This window comes from Rhamphochromis longiceps, linkage group LG4 (assembly GCF_057381845.1).
Source record: "Rhamphochromis longiceps isolate RC_006_pf linkage group LG4, R_longiceps_female_GT1.1, whole genome shotgun sequence".
NCBI classification, from domain to species: domain Eukaryota; kingdom Metazoa; phylum Chordata; class Actinopteri; order Cichliformes; family Cichlidae; genus Rhamphochromis; species Rhamphochromis longiceps.
Window position 1 is genome coordinate 14137676 of NC_140560.1, and position 21935 is coordinate 14159610.

General features: G+C 40.5%; 1 protein-coding gene across 1 annotated transcript; it reads right to left on the bottom strand.

The window, feature by feature from the left end:
* Positions 1 to 2970: 2970 nt before the first annotated feature.
* On the bottom strand, positions 2971 to 14638 carry pdgfbb (platelet derived growth factor subunit Bb). Its single transcript, XM_085403405.1, has 8 exons — positions 13853 to 14638; positions 8593 to 8689; positions 7757 to 7813; positions 6576 to 6769; positions 6274 to 6462; positions 5279 to 6080; positions 4636 to 4795; positions 2971 to 4534 (listed from the first exon to the last, which is right to left on the bottom strand). Exons 1-7 carry the CDS (start codon positions 13916 to 13918, stop codon positions 4653 to 4655), a joined length of 1548 nt encoding a protein of 515 aa, XP_085259531.1. The 5' UTR covers positions 13919 to 14638; the 3' UTR covers positions 2971 to 4534; positions 4636 to 4652.
* Positions 14639 to 21935: the final 7297 nt, after the last annotated feature.

Genomic DNA, 21935 nt, shown 5'->3' on the forward strand with positions numbered 1-21935 from the left:
TCAGTTTGACATTCGCTAACTGAGAAATGATGCTTATGTTATGCTTACACACTCATTTATTTGACCTGCAATGTGTCCGTGGAAGGTGAGGGGAAGGTGTTTGATGTGTTTTCCCAACATTCCAGGCTTTTCCAAATACTATGCCCCAAAAAGCAGACACATTCCTTGGTCTCACGGTCGTCGTCACGGGCCTATTGTTCTGAGGCCAGGGAGTGAGTGACGGACACATTCATATTAAGGAGAAATGGAAAGTGGTCGAGATAAAGCACCAAGGTATGTTTTGATGGAAAGACCAGACTGCTTAATGACGGGGGTATTTGTGTGGTCATCTGTGTACGGCATGTCCCTGTCCTTTGTCGTACATAAAAACAGGAAAATAAAAGTGCTGGAAGGTGTAGGGGGTGCGTGGCGCCACACGGATGCTTGTGTAACCTCCTGTTCAAAGGCCTCCTGTTTCCTTACTACTGTGCATTGGGGAATCTGAGCCATACCAGAGCACACATACTTATGACATGTCTTTCAAAGCAGCCTGGACATTAAGATAGGTTTTGTCAGTCTTACTTAAGTCTCCATATTTGCAATCTAGATGATGAATGAGTGCGAGTAAAAGAATATCTCAAAAGGATTTTAACTTTTTACACAATTTTCCCTTGTTTGGAGCAACCAAATGGAACTTTTAATGCTTTTAAAGGAAAAAATGAAGACTTTATTGAAAACTTAATATCGCCTAGTTTCTGTAAATATATGTATTTAGCATATGGCTAAAACAAATTCAATCATAATCCTAGCCCTAGTTGGCCAGGTGGATGTAAATAAGATTAGAGCTGCAGCTAGTTCTGCATGGTTGCACTCTCCCAAAGGTCCCCACATGTTTGAGTGCCTGATTTCACATGCACTAACCTTATGAGGGTCACAAATTCACTAAATTTACCCAGACTTTGTGAACTATAACCCTACTGAACCACTATAGTTTCAGCATGTGTTTTTCTGTCAATCTCCCAAGTCTATCAGAGCGCTAACTTACAGCCAAAGCAGCTCTGAATCCTGACATAACTAGCATTATGAAACAGGATGGTCAAAATTTGGGTCATGATGTGTTTAATTTGCATTGAAGCATTTGTCAGGTTTTTGGGTCATGATTGTTCATTTATTAGTTCCAGTGGCTGTGTGCTGGTTAGGTAATTGTGTTGTTGAGACCTAACAAGCCATAATGTCCTTTAAGGTCAGTCAGTCAGCTATGAGCAGTCCCGTGCCTTTAGTCCCTGTCCCTCAGAGACACTCCCACTCTGCTACGGTGGCTGACCCCTCTATGTATGTGAATGAGCATGAGCACTGCCTGTGTGTGTGTTTGTCGCAGTCAACAAGCCTCAGTGCACGACTCTCGCCTGTTTTTGTTTGAAGGCTGCGGGGGGTTGGGGAGCTGGGTGGACACCCATGGAAAAACAGGCATCCCACCTCAATGCTGAATTTGGAGATGGCCTGCTGTTTAGGAATAGTATGCCTGTGCAAGATTGACGGTGTTATAGAGGGGGGCTGGAAGTAATGCACGAATCACTGAATCACATATGGAGATACAGAGCAAACCCTTACATAACTGTCATTTTTTACAGGCGCAATAATATGAGATCCAGCGTAGTGATTTATGCAGATTAAGGCAAAACGACAAGGTCTTATTTATATGCACTCGCAGCCACATTCAAATAATCCCTTTAACCCTATACTATTCAGGACATTAGTATTTATTATGTCAAGTAATTCCTTGTATGACTGATATGATGACAGGAGCCGTGATGACTTATTGGCTCGATAATTCACAAACATACCAGTGCAGCTGGCTGCTGAGTTGGGGAGTTTTTGCAGCCAAGAGTCAAATGGGTAATTGTGAAAAACAAACTACAGAGAGAGTGTGTGCCAGAGTTCACCTACAGTACATCAACCCCCACATTTTCTTCTCTTGCTTTTTTTTCCCCTTTCTTCCTCTCACACTTTACAAACCCCACTGTACATTTCTAAATATACAAGGTAAGGTGGAAATGATGCCTCTGAAGAGTTGGGGGTGTTTTAGGTTAAACAGCTCAGCTACATATATAAAAAATAAACTAAAGTGATAAGTTTATGAACATTTCTGTATCCAGCCTTAAAATCCCACATGAATGAGGATAGTCTCACAGTCTCAGCACTCAGGTCCAAACCAAATAATATGATCTATTTTCTTTTCATCTATCACCATCATCCAGTCAATATTTAAACTATCCATGCTTTACTGGGTGGCTAAACTGATGATACTCCTGATTAATGCTATGTCATTTTTTTGACAACAAAATGAAGCTAGCGTAAAATGACTAAAACTGCAGTTTGTTGAACTGAAAGATGAGCCCAAACATGTACAAAACAAGTTTATAGCTCAATTTAGATAAAAGGTTTTGGTCTGCATTTTCTTTCTTCATAACTGACTCATTGGGCCTCAAAGTTATAGCTTATTAAATACTGAGGTGAGAGCTAACTATGTTGCTAGCCGTCTGCGAGGCTTCACTTCAGCTAACTGTAGCCGCTGTTTGAGTTGTCTTTTTGTCCTTTATAATGCAATTTTTAAATGCTTTTTTGCATTTACTTGTATGTCACTTACTGCTTATTATCAGGAACCTGTGCCAAAAACATTCAGGCTATGCATATTGCTAACCAAGCTATTGCTAACTGATAACCAGCCAACTGTCTGACCAGTCTCCAGGCTCCAAAGGGCCAAAATGGTGATGGCCATAAAATGAAAGGTCAAAGTGACATTATAGCAAGTAGTCTATGGTTTAGTAATTTTTAGTAATTTCATGTGCTGATATGCTAAATTAAGATGCTAAACATGATGAAAAGAAATGGTACCCGCTTAGTATTTGGAGGAAACACGATCATTTAAGCATGTAGCACTGGGCTTAACTGCCTTGAATTAATGAAAGGGAATAAAAACACATACAAAGAAGTTTCAAGCACATTAGCTTCTTATACCCATATGAAAATAGCATTATGTGGCAAAGTTATCACAAACATTCTCTTTTTTTCACCAGATCAGGTAAGAAAACACATTTTTTTTTAAAAGTAACAGTTGTCAGATGGTATAAGGAACATACATACAAGCCTTTTTTCAATAACTTAAAATGTTCTGACTCTAAATTATCAGACACAAAATAGCATCAGTGTGTTTCTACATGCTGTTATTAAGGGAAACAGAAAGGTCATAAAAACAACAACATTTGTAAAGTTTATCTTAGTTTTCTTGTTTTAATAGCTAACCCTTGAGTTACTGGTTTTCACTCTTTTAGTTGCCTGTAAATGAAATCAAATATAATGTGTTGTAGGCTCCCTACAGAAATACACTCTGGGGTTAGGACTTTAAAATGAATGTGACTGCTTGCACCAAAACATATCTGGTGGGGGAGAGACATTTCTGTATGAAAGGAAAAAAACTCAAATAAAGAATATAGATGTGAGCAGAAACACATACTGAACCACACAGGCATACAAAACAAACATGCACGCACTATTTGACACTGAAGCTGAACAGGATACTGGGGTAAACTGACAGGATTAGTTTTTTTATGTTCTGTCCCTTTGTTTAAACCTCACAGTTATTATGACACAATGAATCTTTTTTTTCAGACTCTATCTCAGCCACATGTTGTTTGCAGTATTTTTTATAGAGAGTAGTAACAGTAGCAACAAATAAATAAGAAACACAGCACACAGTCAGGTCACAAGCCAATTCTTGTTTCACCCGTGACAATACTTTGAGACAAGGAAACCTCATTAATGCAAAACTATATTTTTTCTATACCCATATAAGTGTAATTCCAGTGTTTGCAATGAGTTACATAAAATTAAATACGGTTTGAGAGAGACCATCATTTTTAATGAGCTAATAATTGATATCACACATGGAAATTCTTCTGCTCCTGCAGTGTGTTGACGATATAATAATCTCTGTTATTATATTATCCAATTAGAAAAACAGCTAAGTTAGGCTTTTTTTGGTTAATTTTTACACCAGATATACTCCTTATTCTAATCTGACTGTGGTTATCAAACAATCCAGGCTTTCAGCAACAAACTCCTTATACACTTGGTTCTGTCAACATTTAAGTGCAGTTTCTGTCTGCTGATATCAAGACAAGGTTCCAAGGAAACTTTTGAAATTGCACTATTTTATACAGTTCTACAGCAATGCAGTTTCATTTCCCCACAGGCACAGTGCTTGCACACAGTTCATCAGTCTTTGGGTGCCACTTGTTGCTTCATACCATCAACTGTCAAAGAAGCAAGCATTCTCTGGAGAAGGTCCACCTTTTCTTTACACTCCATTTTCTTGTTTCCCCCTCCTCTGTTACTCCCAGTATAGGTAGAGGTTCACCAGACAGTCATTAGTAGTGTTACTGAGATCTCACAGGACGAGCAGGTTACTGACAAATGAATAAATACTTGTACAAAGGGAGTCCATTTGGGTCTTCTCTGGGTTATCCACAAAATGCACCATGTTCTCTTTGTGTCCCTGTGGTAGAAATACAGGAAGATGGGATTACAATAAGAAACATAAAGCAGAATTATAATTGTTTTTTGTTTTGTTTTGTTTTATATATTCTATGAACTAACCTGGGTTTCTTTTAGTTCTACATCAGCATTGCTCTCATGGCTGCTTTACTAATCCGTCTGCGATTCTTCCTCATCCTTTTTGTTTTTTGTGGTCGAGTTGGGAGTCTGGGGGCCGTAGGAGCCAATGGCTTTTTTGTGGTAGTTGTCGATGTTGTTGTCTCTGTAAGATGGAAAACAAAGAGTGTAAGAGAAAATTACAAAAGCTGTGCATAACATTGGCTTGAACAGGCTTCAGTCGAACTCAGCAGATCAGCTGATGTCAGTGCCAGCTCACTTTGATTGTTTACTCAGTTGCTGGCAATCTGTAGGCTGCTTTGCAACCCAACTTCATCCGAGCTTTTCCTTTACATGCTGTGTCTTACTTAAAAAGCAATCAGCCTTTTGCTTTAAATGTATGCACAGGGAGGGGGCCTCATGCTTTCCACATGTGTGCATGAACTATGGGACAGTCCCACAACTGAACCATAACATAAATATGAATTACTGCAAATGGAAATATCTTTTTTGACTGAAGTGGTCCTGACTCTACATACAATCTTGTGATAAAATATACTCTTAAGTAATTTAAACACACTGTTTTAGTTAATTGAACAATTTACTTAATTCTGCACTGTTTAAAAAAACGTTTAATAATCTCTGTTACCTGGTTTCTGAGTTGTTTGGTGACTGGGATGATGTTTACCATGTAGGTGCCGACTGACTGTCTCCTTTTCTTTCTGCCTTTCTTCCTCTCCTCGCTTCATCTGCTGCTGTCTCAGTATTTCCTTTTCTTCGTCCAACTTTTTATGGAGAAGCAGAAGTTCTTTTCTCTCCTCCTCCAGTTTGGCTTCCGCAATCTGTAATATCCTTTCCTCCTCTGGAGTCTCGTTTTCTCTTTGTCGCGCCAGCTCACGGGGTTCCGGGTTCGGTTCTTTGGTAGGTCGGAACCTGCCCCTAACTGTGTCAGTGACGGTTTCCTCGGTAGGGCTGAAATTTGTTTCAGGAGTAACATGCTGAGAGAATCCACTTGTGTGAATCTTTGGGTATTTGCCTTTGTCTTCTTGCCACAATGGGCTGTGTGTTTGTGTCTCTTTGTTCTCCTCGTTAACTTTGATGTGCAACCCGTTCCCACCTTCTACCAACTTGTTCTTCACCTTAGTTCCAGCTGTATCCACTGAGGAGGCAGTTTTGTTGGCATCTGAGACCACACCATCCTTCCTCTCCACATTCTCAGTTTCTTTAGCCTCAACCAGCTTGCTGATGTTATGAGCCCAGTGTGGAGCAAAGAGAACGGCTTCTCCAGAACGAGAAGTGCCCTCCCCAGCAAGACTGTATCCTTCTCCGGGCTGAGTGAAGGTGTCTCCTCTGGGGCTCCATTGCTGCTTCAGGAGATCCTCCAGGTGGGCCCTCTGGTTCTGTTTGAGCTCATCCAACTGATGAAGCTCATCCTTGGAATGCACCTTAACCTTGTCAGAAAAAAAGAAACAAAATTCATTTTACTTTTATTTTATCTACAGCTATACATGCACTGCAGTGCACAGGCTACAACACAGTCATGCTTGGAAATAAAAATTCTATTGCTTTGCACTGTTATGACAAAGAGGCAAAAGTAAGTGTTAATTCTGAAAAATAATGATAGTAAGCAGAGTTTCTGTCCACCTGTTCGTGTGCATGACCTTGGCTATGCGTCTGGTTTCGATGCAGGTAGCCGTGCTGCCTGCGAGAGGATTTCTTCTTGTGTGGTGGAGGACGAGGAGCAGTCTGACATCTGCACTCCACGTGATCCACAACTGACACCACTGCTTTAGCATAAGTGGGTTTCTTGTTGATGTACTCGACCTTCATAACCTACGGAGTTTGAGAATAAGATGGGAGGAACAGGAAACAATTCTGAGAACAGCACTAACGGATGTGCGTGTGTATACATGTATGTGTATATAGCTCTGTGTGATGTTATTTACCTGCAAGTATCTTTTGTGTGTGACAACAGGAACACACTGCAAGCTTTTAGTGTTGCAGCAGCCAGAGCAGCGCTGCACCTCAACACAGGGTGGCCATAGCAGGAAGTTAGCATTGCTCCGGTCCAACATTGCCCTTGTGACCTCAACCACTTCTGTTCGAACTTTACACAGAGCCTGCTGGGCCGGCTGGGCATCTGAGCCATGAGACACAAGTGAACATGAGTATTAGGGCAGAAGTGGTGTTAAATTAGTATTTCAAACATCCATCCAGCACTAAATTCATTTTTTCTTTTTTTCCAGCTTGCTCATTCATCCACTCTAGTAAGACTACCTTGTTTTCATGTCTGTTTATGCGATAGTAAAACACAAGCTCCTGTCTGATCACCTGTCAGTACTGAGTATTAGCACTTCAGCAGCTTGTAGACCTGAAGCACGAAGCTTCAAAGAAGAAAATATGCTAGAGCTTCTTCTCATCAAAAGGCAAAGATTAGCATAGGCCCATTAGTGTCTCTCAGTCAACCAGACGGTTAGTGATTAATGACAAGTAACTCAGATATCTGCTTTATCATAATAATGAAAAAAAAAAACACTTAATGGGAAGGGTTTTAACCGTATCATTGAAACCATACTTGTCACATTAATCACTTCACAGGAAACTTGACTGAACACTCAAGGAAGGGACTCCTCTACTAATGAGGATTGAGTACTGTTACATTCACGAGGAAAATCTGCATGGCGGCACTAAAACCTTCTATTCATCTTGTATGACTATGAACAGAGTAACATTTATCCACACTAGGAAGAATTTCTGTGAAGATCTGAAGAGCCACATACAGATAATAAGTCTTTTTGTCATAACCTCTTGAGAACTGAGGAGAAAATTATCTACCAGTGTAACTTTTTTGTGATTTTCTGCCTCTTTGGAGCTAAAGAGGACACCCAAACACGTGAGGCATGATTGAAGAGGCCAAGATGTCCTCTATTAAGCACATTAGGACTTAGTAGGGTAGCTCAAATAAGTCAAAAGATAAAGACCAAAGGCAAATGTCAATTACAGAGGCTGGGTTTCAGGCATTCACAATACATTCACATCTCAAATACAAAAAAATATCTTCTAAAATATATTGATGGGAATAAAAAGGAAGTTTGGCTGAAGTTTTGTGGGGGGGTTAAGGGCTCACCAAGGCTCCTTGGTAGTCTGTGACCTCCATTGGCTGCAGAAGTCTCGTCTTCCTCATCTGAAACAGAAACAAAAAACATCATTTGACTTATGTCCCAGACAAATCATGAGCATTTCATTTTTTTTGCATGGGGCGTCATATATATAATCCAAGGGCTTTTAGCGCCCTCTGTATGTGGAGAGATAAAACACGAGCTTGTGTCAAAAGAGCGGGGAGGAGGATGGGGGCATAGCCGATGTCACATTTGAGTCACAAAATAAGAGACCCAGTCCGAGGGCAACCAGTTGTTACACTTTTATAAATCTAATAAATCTTCTGTGTGTTTCTGTCGTCATGTACACCGATGTATGTTTTATTACAGGTGTGGTTCCTTATTTCAATTAGTGTAAAAAAATGCAATAATTACCACTTATTACTGTATTTCTGTTGTAATAGGAAATATGTGTTTTTTTCTTAATTGCGCAACATTTTGTTCTTTATTTTGAAAGTGCAACATAACCTCAGCTTTCTCAAACCAACTTTAATCTGTGCTAATGTGTTAAGAAAACCACTTCTCATTGTGACAACAACAATGTAAGAGTAGCATTTTTTTACTTTAATGTCAATACATGTTTAGGGAAGAGCTACAGATATTTTAAAAAGGGCTTTGGGTTGCACTGGATGACTGGGGTTTGTGAACAGAATAAAAAAATGTTTTAGGGGAGCTTAATCTGGTTGTGTGAAAATGGTATTCAATTTACGACGTCACTAAGGCTGGAGTAAAATTGCAGACAGCAACTTGGACTCTGGCTTCAAAGCATGTATCAGTAATAATATTAGAAAGCTCTGGTCTTTACCTACGGAGTCAGAGAACAGCAGCATCTGAAGGTCCTCTATTGAGGAGATGGGGCTGTTTCTAACCAGCTCCACCAGGGCTGCAGGCAGAGCGTCCTCCTGAAACACAGATATATAAGAGACCTTAAGATGCACTGTTCTGGATAGTTTGTGAGATTAAAAAAAAACACAGAAGAAGACGACATTGAGACATATCATCACCGGCACACCTGGCTACTGATGAGATTTTTCCACATCTGTAACATCTGATCTGGGGAAACTGTTGCCAAAGTTACCAAAGCAAAAATCCAAACACCAGATTGAGAACATGGATGTGCTATCACTCAAAATCTACAGTTATGTGAAACAGAGATCATTATGCACAATAAATTAAAAATACAGCTGAACCTTTGACCCCTACAATGAGGGCATCTGGTTACTCTGTTTAGCTGCTTGCATGCTGGCATGGTTTGAGAGACACATATTAGCACAGTTCTCAGTGATTGCCTTCATCCTATGATAAAACATCATAAATTTCAGGGTGCCCACTTTCCCCACCCATCACAGTCACCGAATGATTTGATATTTATGAAGACATCCTTGGACATTCGCAGTCTCCAATTTGCAGCTCACTTGAACACCTAGAATTTAGAGCAACATGTTATATGGGGTTTCCTCCCCCATCACCAAAACACCAAATGAGGGGAAAATGGTCTTTGATCCCTGCAGTAGACGTAGAACCACTGAAGTTGTTTGGTGGTACACATAGTCGCTCCTATGTGATTAAACTGATGCATGTATAAACTGTATTCATGTATAAAATCTCAAAAACATTGACTGGGCTTTTAAACACTTCTCTGCTACATTATTACTCTTACTGTGTACTCATAGAAAGGTAATTCACCACACAGTTCAATGTTATGACCAGGACACAGAAACAGGAATATGGAGCTGTTTTTTTCTAGGAAAACGGTGGATCTGGGCAAATATTTCTATAGTATTAAACCATAAAACCAAAAACAGTCCCACATTGTGAGTCCATGAATTTAACCCCTCTAGTCATTAATGGGTAAGAGACAGCTAAGGAGGGGGGGGGGGGGGAGAATTAACCAAAGCGGACACACAATGGTCACTAAGAGCACGGTGAATGACTATTGGCGTTGTGTCTTCTCATCTGCTAACATTTAGGGGTCAAAGGAGCAAGGAAGGAGTCAGGAAGTGGGGGAAGGAGTGATACAGAGAGGATGAGAGAAGGGAGGCGCATCTGAAAAAAAGGAGGAATAATAGATGAATTAAAGCTGGGCTGAAACGGACGAGGATCAGCCGTGGGTCGAGGCACTTCCTTGCATTGATTTCAGCGCTGTAAATGTGGTTCACTTGCTTTGGAGTCTCACGCTAGAATGGAACCGATGAAAATGACCAAAAGAGCAAATGCGTCGGGCATTAAGTGAACCATGTTCAGTTCAGTAAATGTTACACAAAGCCATCTGGAAATAAACTTTAGTTTTAATACTGATTAATTTAAGGTCTGAAGAAAATAATGAATCCCAGCGGGATGCAGGTTTTAGAAAAAGGAAACGGCCATTCATGCACGAGTATTCTCACCCTGCCCATACTGTTTGCCACTGACATTCCCCCATTGTTGCTCAGATTTTCAGACAGTCAAATAATACAGCAGGGAAATGCCTGCTGTATTACACTCGCATCTCTGCTGCGGAGCTGCCGATGCCCCTGAGGAGTCGTCATGATTATTTCCTCCTTTTGCCAATGGAGCAAAGCTGCCTGCTTGGCTAATTGTGTCTGATGTTAATTATAGGACGTGTGCTTTTGTTCACGGTGGTGCCTGCTGTCATGACAATTTGTGTCTAAGCAGGAAATATTAAATAAACATTTCAGTTCTGATAAACAAAGCAGATGTAAACAGATGCAAACTGGACTGGCAGACTATGTAAACACACTCTGATAATGATTAATGAGCACCTATGGCATGAAGGTGAATTATCAAGGTTAAGAAAAGCGTTTTTTATAGGTGCATTTCATATTTCCTGCAGGCAGAAGCATAAAAATAATAATAATATAGAGCTGAATGTCATTTTAATACCTACAGCAGCACCTTATTCATTCTGAAAAAGGATAAAAAGCTAACGTTTCTTAAAGAAAAGATTAAACTATCTCAAAATCCAGCTGTAGCTAGTCTGCAGTAGTTAGCCTGTTTGGAATAATTAGCTTCTGCTGACAAAGCATTTGTTTTTGACAGCTGCTAATCTACAACACAAAAGACCACTCCTGCCAAACTGTGTGTTATACCTGAACTATTCAGGTATGTTTTCTCCCTTTTTTCTGCTAATTATGGCAGGAAAAAAACACAAGACTTGACATACTGCAGTATTTATCACCTGAAGAAACTCCCCATCCCCTGGAGAACTCATGGACACATTGAAGAATGCCAGGTACAGGCAGCGGCTGCAGTGGGCAGAGGACGAGAGGGAACATCTAATTGTACATAATTAGAGGGTCGAGTTTGCTGCCGGCGAAGCAGCAGCAGCAGCTATAGCACATGTGTGAGGTTTCACATGTAGTCCCTGAAAGTATGCTGACACATGCTCAATATGGGCATGTGCCAGAAACTGTGAGTTTAATTAATTCCACTGTCATAATTGGCATCAGCACTTGGAAAGGGGCCTGATACAATTTAGCTAAAACTAAATTCCGTTCTGGTGGTCCTTGGCTAGGTGCATATGATCATTACAGCTTTATACGTGACAACCACTTTATATACCAGCAGATTTTTTTCTGGTGAAGTTCTTTTAACAAAGACCATAATTGAACATACAGTCTCTATTATTTCCCCAGCTGCCGTGCCATAAACTTTAAAATCACACGTGGGGAATTTCCAGGTTGTATACCTTCAAAGCCTTTTGTGACTTTCTCCTTCAAAAATACTGTCAAAGTCTTCTTTTACATGTGGTGCCTGCAGAGGCAGTGAAATGGAAAGACAGCTTGACGACAGGAAAGTCAACCGTCATCTTTAAATATACATTTAAAATGTACTTTTATGTGAGGCAGTGATAATGATGGAAGATTACTTATATGTACACGAGTGGATGAAAGAAGGAAAATGAAGCAATAAAACGAATGTTTAAAGATTCAGGGGCTTTACACGATAAAGATATACTGCAGTTCAGCATTTGCAAAGCTATTGTGTTTGTAACTTATTTTCTTTTTACAGACATGTGCATAAGTTCTTTGAAAAGAGAGTCCTGACAGGAGAAAGTATACCTCTCCCATATGGGCTTCTTTCATTGGCTCCCTGTTAAATCCTTCTTACCACATACAATGTCTTGAATAACCAGGCCCCATCTTGTCTTTAAGACCACATAGTACTGTATTACTCTAATACAGCACTTCACTCTCACACTGTGGGCTTAATTGTGGTTCCTAGAGTGTTTAAAAGTAAAATGGGAGGCAAAGCCTTCAGCTTTCAGGCCCCTCTTCTGTGTAACCAGCTCCCAGTTTGGATTCAAGAGACAGACACTCTCTTTATCAAAAACTTTCCCTTTTGACAAAGCACATATTTAGGGGTGGATCAGGTGACCCCGAATCCTCCCTTAGTTACGCTGCAATAGGTTTAGGCTGCCAGGGGCTTCCCAGTGATGGGCCGAGCGTTTCTTCTTTGCTCACCTTTTTAACCTAACCTCTATGTGTTTATACAGCCCTCTGCATTAAATCATTAGTTAATATTAATCTCTGGCTCTCTTCCACAGTGTGTCTTTTGTCCCGTCTTCCTCCCCTCACCCCCAATCTGTCACGGCAGATGCCCCCCCTCCCCTTATTTGGTTACACTGGAGGTTTCTTCTTGTTAAAAGGGAGTTTTTCCTTCTCATTGTAGCCAAGTGCCTGTTCACAGGTAGTTGTCTGATTGCTGGGGGCTTCTCTTTATTATAGTGGGGTCTTAAAACTTTACAATATAAAGCTCCTTGAGTAGACTATTATTATGATTTGGCGATATGCAAGTAAAACTGAATTGAAATTGAATAAGTTATTCTGGGAACAAACTATACCAACACATCAGTTCTATGGCAGAAAACTAACTCAATCAGTTATGCCTTTTTTCTTGCTTTTGTAAAAACATTGTTTAAGCTTTCACTTCCCACGATTGACTTGTTAACTATTTGTGCTTTAACCCCATTGACATGACATGAATTGCCTGGGTCAGAAACACAGATGAAATCTGCATAGAAGCAGAAGACTGATAAAATCAGACTTCATATCAGCGAAGGAAAAGTGGACAGGATTTGTTCTAAAATGAACATAATATTGTTGTCTAGGTCAAGTGAGTCTTGACCTAGATGAGACCCGTGGTTAAGTTTAGTCTTCCTGCTTGACTTCACCAGATTTTATCCATCTTTTCTGCCTTTATATATTCACTGTTGTTGGCTGATTTTCACCTGTTTCTAAAACACTGTTTTGGCAGAGAACATGGTGCAAGAGAAAAGAAGGTGTTGATTAAAAAAGGAAGCAACATATAATCATAAAAACAAAAGTCACACAAAAAAGTACAGAAACAACAAATGTGGTCTCTGTAGGATGGTGTTAATGTATGTTTGAATGCACCGGCTGCCTTTAATATCTGGAACAGCAGCATCTGTAAATGCATCACTTCACCACGTGGTGAAGCATCCAGCTGTAAATGAGCCTATCATGGCAGCGCCCGTTTCCTTGCACATCACCCACAGAGGTTGACCCCTGCATGTGTCTGCCCCTGGGCATCCATTCATAACGCCAGTTAATGGGGAGGAATAACAGTTATCTTCTGTATGAAGAGAAGCAGTAAGAGAAAGACTGAGTCTGAAGTTGGAGGTTTTTTGTTTGGCTGTTTTTTTAAAGGCGGACATGAGCTTAAAAAATAATGACACAGTTTTAACAGCATGTGCATTGTAGTTGGAGTGATATGCTTACTCAAAATTAAAAAAAAAAAAAAACAGACTACAAGAGTCAGAGCCCAATGTTAGCCAGAAAATATACAGTAGGCTACCGCATATAGGCCCATTAATATATTTATATGCTTCGAGTATTATATACATTTAAACTACTATTCAAAAATAAATAAATAAATAAAGACTCCACAACACTGTTGTGTTTTATATCCTGCCGTAAACTTTTAGATAAACCTTGCGACTTCACTCGTTGGTACATTTGTTTTTATAGTGCTCTAATTTCAGAGGGACCACTAATCCCTCTTAAGTGTCCGAAGAGGTTTCTAGAACTTTGATTTGAACTCACCTCGGCCACGCCAAACCGCAGACACACCGCTAGTAACGCGAGCAGCAGCTGTACCCACGAGCTCATCTTGCTGCCCAGCCTCGAGCCTCTTCGACGGACCGGGCATTTATGGAAGCGCGAGAGAGCCTCTCTCCTCAGCACTGCGCGCGGGGGGACAGCGGCTCGCCCTGCGAGACTGCGCGCGCGTGCGAGCGTCCGTCCACACCGCGGTCCCACAGCAGAGGTGTTCCCAAAAGATGAAGAAGAATCCGCTCAGCTTGCACCAAACCTTTTTTTCCAAGTTCCCCTCGAAATATATAAAAAAAAAATTGAGAGCGACAGTAAGCCTCCTACTTTTAGTTCACTCTTCAAAGTCCGGTTTAGTTCACTCAGTTAAGTTCACCTTGATGCGCTGAAGTGTCCGTTTTTGGCTGAAAGCTCAGATGAAAAGAATAAGACCATTTTAGCAAAAGAAATTTCCAAGCAATTAAAGTCTACACTTTAGAAAAATACTTTTTTTAAAAAAAAAAATATCCAAGAGATTTAGAAAGGAAGCAAAGTCAAAATAATTCCAAGTGTGTCCCAAATTAATTTCTTTTTTTTAAAAAAAGCAATAAATTACAAATCCATTTGAATTTTCATTTCCCGACAGTCAAGAGTCTTTTCCTCTTTAACCGTAACGCGTCCCAAAAGTCCAGCTTAGAGGCAGAAATAACGTCGCAGGAAGATAGTTTGCGGTTCTCTTCTTCCAAGGAGTCTTATCAACAAGCAAACCGCTGTGTGGCTCGGTGCGTCTCAGCCCCTGGACCTGACTGATTACGCAGCCGTGTTGTTGGTGGTGGTGAAGGGGAGAGCAGATTTTCACGAGTGTGCGGTATCTCTGCTGCCCCCTGTCCGAAGAAAAGTCGATGCAAGCCAAATTTGTCCACTAACAGCTGCCTGGCAGCACCCACTCTGAGGAATATTTCCTCAGCCATGAATCATTTATGCAGATATTTGTAAGGCTGGGCCATTTTTCCTCCTTCCTCACATGAATCTTTACAACGCACCTTAAAACTTCATTAACTGTAGAAAGCAACCAAAGTAACTGAGTACATTTACTCAACAGCAGTGGTACACCACTTTAACTATTGTTTCCACAGTCCATGCTGTTACTATATTTAATCTAAAGCTATGTGCACACGTTCATTTTCATATTAACTTGTTTTGCGTATAATCACAATACAAAGTGTCTTGTGCATTATTATTATTATTATATAATATGAAGTGCATTATATAAAGTAAAAGTTACAGTCTGGTACTTCTAAACGGATGCATTAATAAGCTAATAATGTCCCACTAATGTCATGTGTGAGGAAAATATGAAGCCCTTGCTGTGATACTGCCCATCACTGTTCCTATTGCTATTTTTCTAAGAAATGTGTGATTTTTCAAAATGAGCCATCAGCAAATACCTATAATTATCCCCCCAAATTTTGCTTTTGGGCCTAGCAAAATATTATTAACATACGGACAGGTTCTGATCAGCTGTGTTCAGTTGGTTTATTGCATATCTTGACTGCTGTGTCTTAACAAACCTTGTAGTTGTAAGCTTCTTTCTATTGAATTTCGTCACATGAGCACCCTGTGAGGTCTAACTACTGTCGCACCTGTGTTAAAATTTTGTGTATAAGCTGGTATATTTCTCTCAGCTGTCCAGTTCAGTTCAGTTTTGGCAGGTTTTTTTTCTTGTCTGCCGGGTGCATCAGCATCTGATAGTTTCAAGGCTGGCATATTGTGTACATATGTGCATGCACTGCAGCCCCCTGCCACTTCAAGGCCCTTCCCACGGCTCTGATGGTAGAGATTATCATCAGAAGGTAGGCCCTGCCCACAGCATCCACTGCCTTGACTCCAACGCAACCTAGTGATTGAGACTAAAAACTTATAGGTGAGGATTTACTGAGGCCACAGATCATTGAAGCACAAGCATCATTTTCCAAACGATTTCCTGCGCAATCAAACTTCTTTTCGCAAGCAGAGGAGTCGCCTCCTTCTGTTCATTAAGGTTAAGACACTTTTGAAGTAGCATCACTTTTCAGTCCCAGATGCTACCTCAGTCTTTTATGTGCAGTCTATGATTTTGATGAACAGATAATAAACCCTCACATCTTTAATATTGTTATTCCTTTTCTTATTGTTGATGCTGTAGATATGGTTGTTGTTAATTTTAAGAGGACTAATATTTAACATTAGTTAACTGTGAAAAACTGAATGTTCCAATTATTCTTTAGCATCTGTGTAAAAAGAACAGTTATATCTATAACGAGGTACAACACATAAGTATGGGATATCATGCCTTAAACCATTTGCTGTGCCTTAAACCATGTCAGCACCTATGCATAACCCATATTCCTAATTTAGTGTGTTGTATAACAGACCTTTTGTGCAGATGCTTTGTTAGAGAGGTCATGGGGATAGTTGCCATGCCAACTGACTCCTCTTATCATCAGCATCACCGCCACCAGCATCAGCGAGGTTTTCAGGAAATAAAAGGTGTTTCTAAATATCACAGGAGTTATTCTAAGATTTCTGACCTTTTGATGATCACTCGTGTTTAAAGGACATTTCTGAACAATGCCCGATTGGTGAGTTTGCAGGCCCAAAAATAGCATATCAGGTATAGATGACCTTTTTTAGACTTGTTATATTATTTGACAGAAGAAAAGAGCAAGTAAGTTTTTATATAATAGAAAACATGTCTAAAAGGGATAAGAACCCTTTTTTCTTTGACTGAAGCAATCGCTGTATCTATGAATGCCCCTTACAGTTAGCGAAGTCCTACAGGTCAGTCGTGGCCCTGTGAATAATAGGATGCCATTGTTTTTCAAACAAGAGTTGATGGAGGAAACAGCATGAGTTATGGAGCTATATTTACACTCGTTTCATATTCACACGTTTGGCCAAGGCTTCTGGCAGTACGAGGTAACAATTGTGACTTTGGATAGAAGTGCAACGCAACACTCAGGAAATTGCGGTGACGTAAAGGAAAATTATCAAACTACATGCAAAAAGTTACTGCATATAAAGACGTAAGACACTGACTGTGTACACATCTGCTCAAATGTATGTGGTTACTTTGAAAAGCTGCTTTTCATCTAAAATAATAATTGATCAGTAATGTCCTAAATAGCGGAAACTAATTTAAATTACTTGTAATTTTTCATGGAATATCTACATATATATGCAAAAAGGCCCATTTCTGTCAGCCTAATAGTGCTTGTGTTCCAGTGCCACATTGTGCTACATCATGTAAGCTTATCATGCTAAAATTAGAAAATCATTTAAAAAAATCATTTTTCTAATCGTGTTATTTCAGGTGAAGAGGCAATAAATTTGGCTTGTTTAGTTTTTGTGATACGAGCTTTTCTCAAACTCACCAGGACCTTTTTGCTCTAAACACCCAAAGCAATTCCAGGAAGCTGTGGCAAAAAAAGAAAGACAAAAAAAAAAGAATTACAATTTCATACAACAGTCTGTGCTCCCTTCGGACAGTGCAAACTGGCTCTTAGCAGAAAGAGAGAAGGCCCGTAATTCCTGAGAAGTGGAAGGTGTGCAGTTCAGCTATAAAAGGCAAGTACATCAGAGTCCACTGATTCAAAAAACAGATGCCTCAGAGGTTCTCAGCTGGCAGCGAAAACACTGAAAAACACAAGACACTGGTTTGAGGGTTTCAGTGTCAGCAGTGAAGAGACGACTCCAAGACGCTGGTCTTCAAGTAGGGAAACAAAAGCAAAAAGTCCAGATTGGCCAACACACGGAAAAGATTATTATTGGTTAAAGAACAGAGACTGGAGAGAGAAAGAGTGGAAAAGGTATTATAGATAGATGCTGATGAGTCTTCATTGGTGCCATAATCTGTAAAACATGGGCTGATTTCAAACTTTGGGAATCATTTGTCTTTGGTGAATATAACAGAAGAAGTTTAAGTCTTTTAATGTGTTTTTCCGTTTCTGTTTGTTTTTGTGCTTCCTTTTTTTCAAGTATCAGCAATTATGCTAACACTTGACAACAAATTTTGAGTTCAGGTTGCTCCCAAAACATCAGTGTGTGCTGCTGTGTTTGGTTTCTAAGGAGAAGGGGGGAAAGGAGGTGGAGACTGAGAGGGAAGAGGAGGATGAAGGTGGAGGTGGGTGGGGGGCAGGTTATTGACTAGAGGTAGGGATTTTCCCACCGGCAGCATGCATTCATATCTGTCCACTCCAGTCTCTCTCACTCACTCACTCACACACACACACACACACACACACACACACACACACACACACACACACACACACACACACACACACACGTGACTACACCTCAACATAATCCCACCATCCATCCATCTCTAGACAGGAGGTGACTTAATAAGAAACTGTTTACACATCTGTATCAAAAGCCAACTGAGTGTAAGTGTTGATCCGTGATCTCTTACAGTTCAACACTTACACTTCGTGTGCATGCATGCAAACGCACTCTCTCATGTGCACGCGCAAACAGACGAAATGCATGCAAAGAGCATTCGAACATGTTAGAGCACCGTTGTGTGGCGCAGATCACACCACATCAAATATTGGCTCTTTCACACACACGCACGCTCTCGCACAGAAAAACACACACACACACGCTTAGTGTCTCTTAGCTGGACACCATTTTCACCATGCACAGAGGACAGAGGGGCCTCTATGTTTAAGAATGGAGTGAGAAATGACAGAATTCGCTCAAATATTTAAGCGCTTTTGAGAAGATCCGGAGAAGGTCACATCCCCTGAACTAATCTCCTGTCGGACAATAGCGGCATTTGATTTCATGCGTTTTTCTGTCGTTAGCTCTGAGGCTTCAGCGGTTAATTTGACGCAGTAATCGCATAGCTGGACCCCCCCCCCCCCCCACACACACACACACACACACACACACACACAAGTGTGCACACACACACACTTCCCCTGGTCAGCTTTTCAAGATGAAAAACATGAGTCTTGTCTATTTGTGTTGTACAAAAGGACCCAGGGTTTGTGCGTGTGTGTGTGTGTGTGTGCACGCGCTTTTGGCTGCTGTCAAATGCATCGGAGTCAAGGGGGGAGACAAGTGACCCTCAATTAGTCATGGGGATAGACTCTCGCCAGCGCGTGTCTCTGAGATACTGCAGGATCATATAGACTGAATGGACTGATGGGAAGTCAAGTATGACCGCTCACCCCGGCTCTCAAGTTTCCCAAATCCCAGAAGTGGGAATGTGGCTAAAAGAGATTAAAAGATGGGAGAAGGCTAGATGAAATGAAGTCCATGGGATGGGTGTGTAAAGCAAAGACATAAGCACAAGAAAATCGTTCTTTTGTTTTTATTTTGCTATATTATCCTGAAAGGAATGCCCGAGTGTGGCTGTGACCAGTTTGGCAGAGGAGTGGCAGCTCAAAGGAGCTTCGTGTCTTAGCAAAGATCTGTCAGCAACAGCTAACGAATGGGCCTGAATGGGAGAGAGAGTGACTGACAGTGAAGAATTGCTGGAATGCACTTCACTGAAACAAGCATGGGGGAAAAAAAGATATAAAGAAAGACGAAATACACAGCGAGAAAGAGACACACTGAGATATGCAGAGTGGCAAAAGTAAGAAGTTTTTTTTAAATGGCTAATAAAAATGACTTCAGTCGGGATGCATGTTAAGAAAGGAGAAAGAGCTCAGACCTAAAGGCATGCTTTATCTTTAGGAGAAAAGACAAAGTTAGTCATTTTCTCTCTTCCAAAGGTTCAGAGTGCCTCTGGACCAGAGCCAACATCAATACTTCTGATGTTTGAAACCCTGCTGTTGCATGTGAGGACAAATTACAAGCATAGAATTCTCCGTCTGCAGCTGATATTCACTGTTTCAGTGACATCTTTGACTTTAATCACAAGCTGAGGTCAGGTTTAGGGTCCTTTTTGTCTTTTGACTCGACATGCCAAAAACATGATCAGAAAAGTCGTGCATTAATTTCCTCTCAAAACAAAACTCACTCAGACAGTATCAACAAGTAGGAGGTTTCAGACGTCTCTCCGTGTCAAACTGAGCCAAAATATTAGCATTAGTCAGGACATGTTGCCGGCTTGGCTGATCGGAACACAACCTACATTATGTCGTGTGATTTCACATCAGAACAAATGGTGTAAATTTTTTTCTGGTCCCCAGTGACGGGTTTGTAGGTAGAATTAATGAAATCGGTGTAGACAAACTGTCAGCGATCAAAAGAAACGCATTTTGTCAGTGTTAGCAGCTTCTTATTTATTATTTATAGAAATCGTTGCCAAAACGGGGCTTATTCACTGTGTCAAAAATCCCTTGAAAATGTTGTTTTATTTCCTTTGGCTAGCATTCTGCTGATGATGGCAGTCTGAAGATAGCAACAGATACAGTGAAGATGGACCACACCGTGCTGTGGAGTATAAACACCTCCATGAGGAATGCCTGGTTTTGTTCAGCTCCAAGAGGCTGTATACAGCAGCTTTCCTCTGCCAGGTCCTCCTCCCTATCCTGGTTCACAGGGGACACTACTGCAACAGCTGTAATGAAAACCATTGGGCCTGCTGTACTGTATTGTACTGTAAACTGCTCTATAATTAACATTGTGCACAAAAATGTACTGAGCTGTCTTTTTTTACTTAAAGCAGTACTGGAAATATGCAGTATCAGGGAAGCATTTAACCTCCATCTGAACCACATTACATCTTGTCAACAGTAAACCTCACCCAGAAACAAGACCACAATACTGCAGTGTAGATAGCAGCAAAGCAAAGGGCGTGTACAGTGTTGTTAAAAAGCAATCGTCACCTTTCTGACTTCTTAGTTTTTTGTCACACATACATTTTCAGGTCATCAAATAAACAACAGGCAATAAGAATGAGATAATAAATACACAGAATATACAGTATATACACAGTTTTAAAATTACATCGTTTTAAAATTAAAGTGACTTAGTGCAGTTAGCTTGTTAACGCGTTAGCGCCATGCAGCCCCCCACAGGGGGCAATCTGCGGTGACTCGCTAACGGAGATTTGCAGTTATGATTTTAACGTCATTTTAACGAGATTAACGCTGACAGCACTAGTATTAAGTAAAGGTTACCCACTACCAGACCCGTTGAATCAAGAAATCACTTAAATAGAACCTGTCTGACAGTGAGCAATGTACTATCTAAATAACCACAAAACTAATGACATCTCCACCTAGCTAAATTCTTTGTTCTATATTGCATTCAAACCTTGTTACCCGGCTAGCCTTTGTCACATCTTTTGGGTAGTCTATATCATACAAGCCAAAACATGAAGCTAGCTTATATATTTATAAGTTAGTGGGGGCTATTTTTTTTTTTTTACCAAAAGACCAGAAAAAAACAATGACCACTGATGGTGTAGTTAATATTACAAACATTCCACCCAACATTTATATAAAGGGAGTAGAAAGGATGGGTGAAGGAAGACAGGTGTACTTGTAGTGTGGTCTATAAATGTCTCTTTGAGCACCACATTTTATTTCATATAACATGCTGAACCTCCTCCCACTGATTCCTGTTTACAAAGTTGCTTCCTGTTGATGTTCATGCTGAGTGTTTTACGCTCCATCATCTGTTCTCCTTTTCAGAAATTCATAGCTCCTGTGTGTGTGTGTGTGTGTGTGTGTGTGTGTGTGTGTGTGTGTGTGTGTGTGTGTGTGTGTATTTACTTGTATTGCTGACATTGTTGGGCCCCATAATCCCCAGAATGCACACCATAAAAGTTTGGAATAAAGATTTTGTCATAGATGCAGGTGTGTAGCAGTCACAGCTGTATTGCTGGTTTAAAAAAAGAAAAAAGGGCAGCAGAAACAAAAGTAAAATATCTAACTAAACAGTAGCCAGACACAATATAAACTGACTAACTGGAAGGACAACAAACAGACAGAAACATCACCTACAAAGAGGGAGATCCAGATGATATACACACAAGGGATAATGAGGGAACAGGCTACAGGTGGGACACAGCTGACACTAATCCAGGCTAACGAGACCAGGGAAGCAAAACCTGATCCACACGAGGCAGGAGAATATCAAAGTAAAACTGGAATTA